This window comes from Hydra vulgaris, chromosome 11 (genome assembly GCF_038396675.1).
Source record: "Hydra vulgaris chromosome 11, alternate assembly HydraT2T_AEP".
In the NCBI taxonomy this organism is placed as follows: Eukaryota; Metazoa; Cnidaria; class Hydrozoa; order Anthoathecata; family Hydridae; genus Hydra; species Hydra vulgaris.
This window is the reverse complement of record NC_088930.1, coordinates 7272501-7275265: the sequence shown is the minus strand read 5'-3', so window position 1 is coordinate 7275265 and position 2765 is coordinate 7272501. Positions and strand designations below refer to the sequence as shown.

Genomic DNA, 2765 nt, shown 5'->3' with positions numbered 1-2765 from the left:
CAGTTATCTGGGATGATAACGTTTTGCCAGTACTAGCTGTTTTTTCTTAACCATTGCTAGCACCTGAGAGTGGAATAGCACTTAGGTGCTATTCCACTCTCAAGTGCTAGAAATGGCATTACAAGAAATTTCTTGAAAAATTGAGAGCTGTCGCGCTACTGGTAGCCAGTACTGGGTTTTGTAACGGCCGTTACCGGTAACTGTCTGGGAAAATTATATATATATACATATATATATATATATATATATATATATATATATATATATATATATATATATATATATATATATATATATATATATATATATATATATATATATATATATATATATATGTATATATATATATATATGTATATATATATATATAGTATATATATATATATATATATATATATATATATGTATATATATATATATATGTATATATATATATATGTATATATATATATATGTATATATATATATATGACACTATAGCATCAAGGTAATCTTTTAAGACAAACAAAATATTATTTTTCAATGTTTTTTTTTGTATAATTCAAAAAAAAAAAAAAATTTATAGAACTTCGTCTTCGTTTTCAACACTCACTTCTCTTTTTATTTAACAATCTATTTTTCTTTCCACCATCTCTATCCTTCGCACCTGAAAACCAGCGACTTATTTGACTAGAAATTTGTTTTTCGTTAATCTCAGGAAATCTTATTGTAATTACTTCTAAAATAAACATTTAAACTGTGTATTTTAAGAGTTAAGTAAGAAATTACATAAAATAATTTATTCATGTTTGTTAAAGTTAGAAATAAGACAATATACCTAGCAAATATTTGTAAGTTTCTGTGCTAGAAAAATTCAATTTTTTTACACCATTTGACTCTCGTCCAAAAGCACTGTAAAGCACTTGAATATTCGGTAAAATAATCTTTGGAATTACAAAAGATAAATTTTCCGAAAGTTTTAAAGTACTTTTCACATTTAAAATCATGAAGCATTTCTAAAAAAAAAAAAAATTTGTATACTAAATATCAAATAATTAAATATAACATTAAATATAAATAAAAAATAATATTTAATAATGCAATACTTCGTAGCAGACTTAAAACAAATATTTCTAGCATTTTTTGAATCAATACTAAATCATTTACCAGTTTTTGAATCATTACTACATCACTCTTCAATTGCTTATCGAAATCATGAAAACTCTCTATATGGTTGAATGGTAATTCGTTAATCGTCTGTTCGGTTATTATTTTTTGGATATTAACAGTGTCATTGTTAAGACTAAATAACGTTCTTGTGATTTTCGCTTCCTCTCTAATACGATATTCAATGCTTCTCCTGGCAGACTCCAGATTAGCTTTCGACGCAGGAGCATCTTTAGCTGTCATGAAAACATATATTTTATATTTGCATTAGTAAAGAAAAACCACCATTTTAAATAACTAAATCAGTTATTAATTATTAAATTATCATTATGTAATTTTTTTCCAAATGTTTAACGTCCATATCCACACTTGTGTGGTTTAAATATGGTTTCCATAGTGTCATTTTCTTATACAAGTGAAAAGTTAAATTAATTCTTTAGAATGAATGAAGAATTGTAAGTAAAAAAACTCTGACAATATCCTAACCTGCAGAGCCACATGTAGGACAATACTTATAATTTGGATTAAGTATCACATCTAAAAAAATATTTTCAGAATATTACATTTATAAGTAATGATCAACATTCTAAAAAAGATTTCATTGAAAATAATATTTAAATGTAAACTAAGAATAATATTGCATTACCTTTTTTATTTGTTTTATCGTCGTTTAAATTTTTCCTGGTGTCTTCAAGTGATATAGTGGAATTCTTTATCATTTTTGAAAATAATAAACTTTTTAAATAATAAAAATTGCTTTGACGCGTTTTTTTGTGTGTGCAACAATAACGGTTATTTGTAATTAAAAGAATTTTTTTTATTAAAGAAAACATACGGTTTTGTTTCTCTGAGTTACATTTAGAAGACGCTATTTTCTTTATTTTGGGGGACGAGGATGAAGAATCATTAGATTGTTCATCACGACATGACGACCATTTTTTCTTTACTTTAAATGAAACAAAGGACTCTTTTGAAATATCACTATCTCCACTGCTTTCAATACTACGCTCTAAAACAGATAAGATATAGATATCTAGAAATGATTTTATTTAAAAAAATAAAATAACATTTATAGGTAAACTAAGGATTAAAATGAATTACCTTTTATATTTGTTTTATTGTCGTTCAAATATTTCCTGGTGTCTTTATGTGATATACTGGAATTCTTCATCATTTCTGAAAATAATAAATTTTTTGAATAATAAAAATTGCTTTAACGCGCTTTTTTGTGTGTGCAACAATAAGGGGAATTTTTAATTATAAGGATTTTTTTTATTAAAGAAAACATACGGTTTCGTTTCTCTGTATTACATTTAGAAGACGCTATTTTCTTTATTTTGGGGGACGAGAACGATGAATCATTAGATTGTTCATCACGAGATGACGATCGTTTTTTCTTTACTTTAAAGGAAACAAAGGAATCTTCTGAAATATCACTATCTCCAGAGCTTTCAATATTATGCTCTAAAACAGATAAGATATAGATATTTAAAAAAAAACAAAAAAAACAAAACATTTTTAAAAATATTTCAAGTAATATTTGTTTGCAATAATAAAAAAATACCATACCTTTAAACGAAGAGATATCTTTTAAAGATGCTTCAAGTTCAGAGCTGCTT

At 25.0% G+C, this 2765-nt stretch overlaps 1 protein-coding gene across 1 annotated transcript in view; it reads right to left on the bottom strand.

The window, feature by feature from the left end:
• Nucleotides 1-515: 515 nt before the first annotated feature.
• Nucleotides 516-2765, bottom strand: part of LOC136087373 (uncharacterized) — a 2740-nt gene continuing 490 nt past the window's right edge. Inside the window, exons 2-9 of the mRNA XM_065809956.1 lie at nt 2716-2765; nt 2437-2610; nt 2248-2322; nt 1793-2155; nt 1633-1683; nt 1147-1382; nt 818-995; nt 516-718 (exon numbers count right to left, since the gene is read on the bottom strand). The exon at nt 2716-2765 is cut by the window's right edge and continues 115 nt beyond it. Of these exons, the coding sequence (XP_065666028.1) occupies nt 582-718; nt 818-995; nt 1147-1382; nt 1633-1683; nt 1793-2155; nt 2248-2322; nt 2437-2610; nt 2716-2765 (1264 nt within the window). The 3' untranslated portion in view covers nt 516-581. The remainder of the gene's footprint in view (nt 719-817; nt 996-1146; nt 1383-1632; nt 1684-1792; nt 2156-2247; nt 2323-2436; nt 2611-2715) is intronic.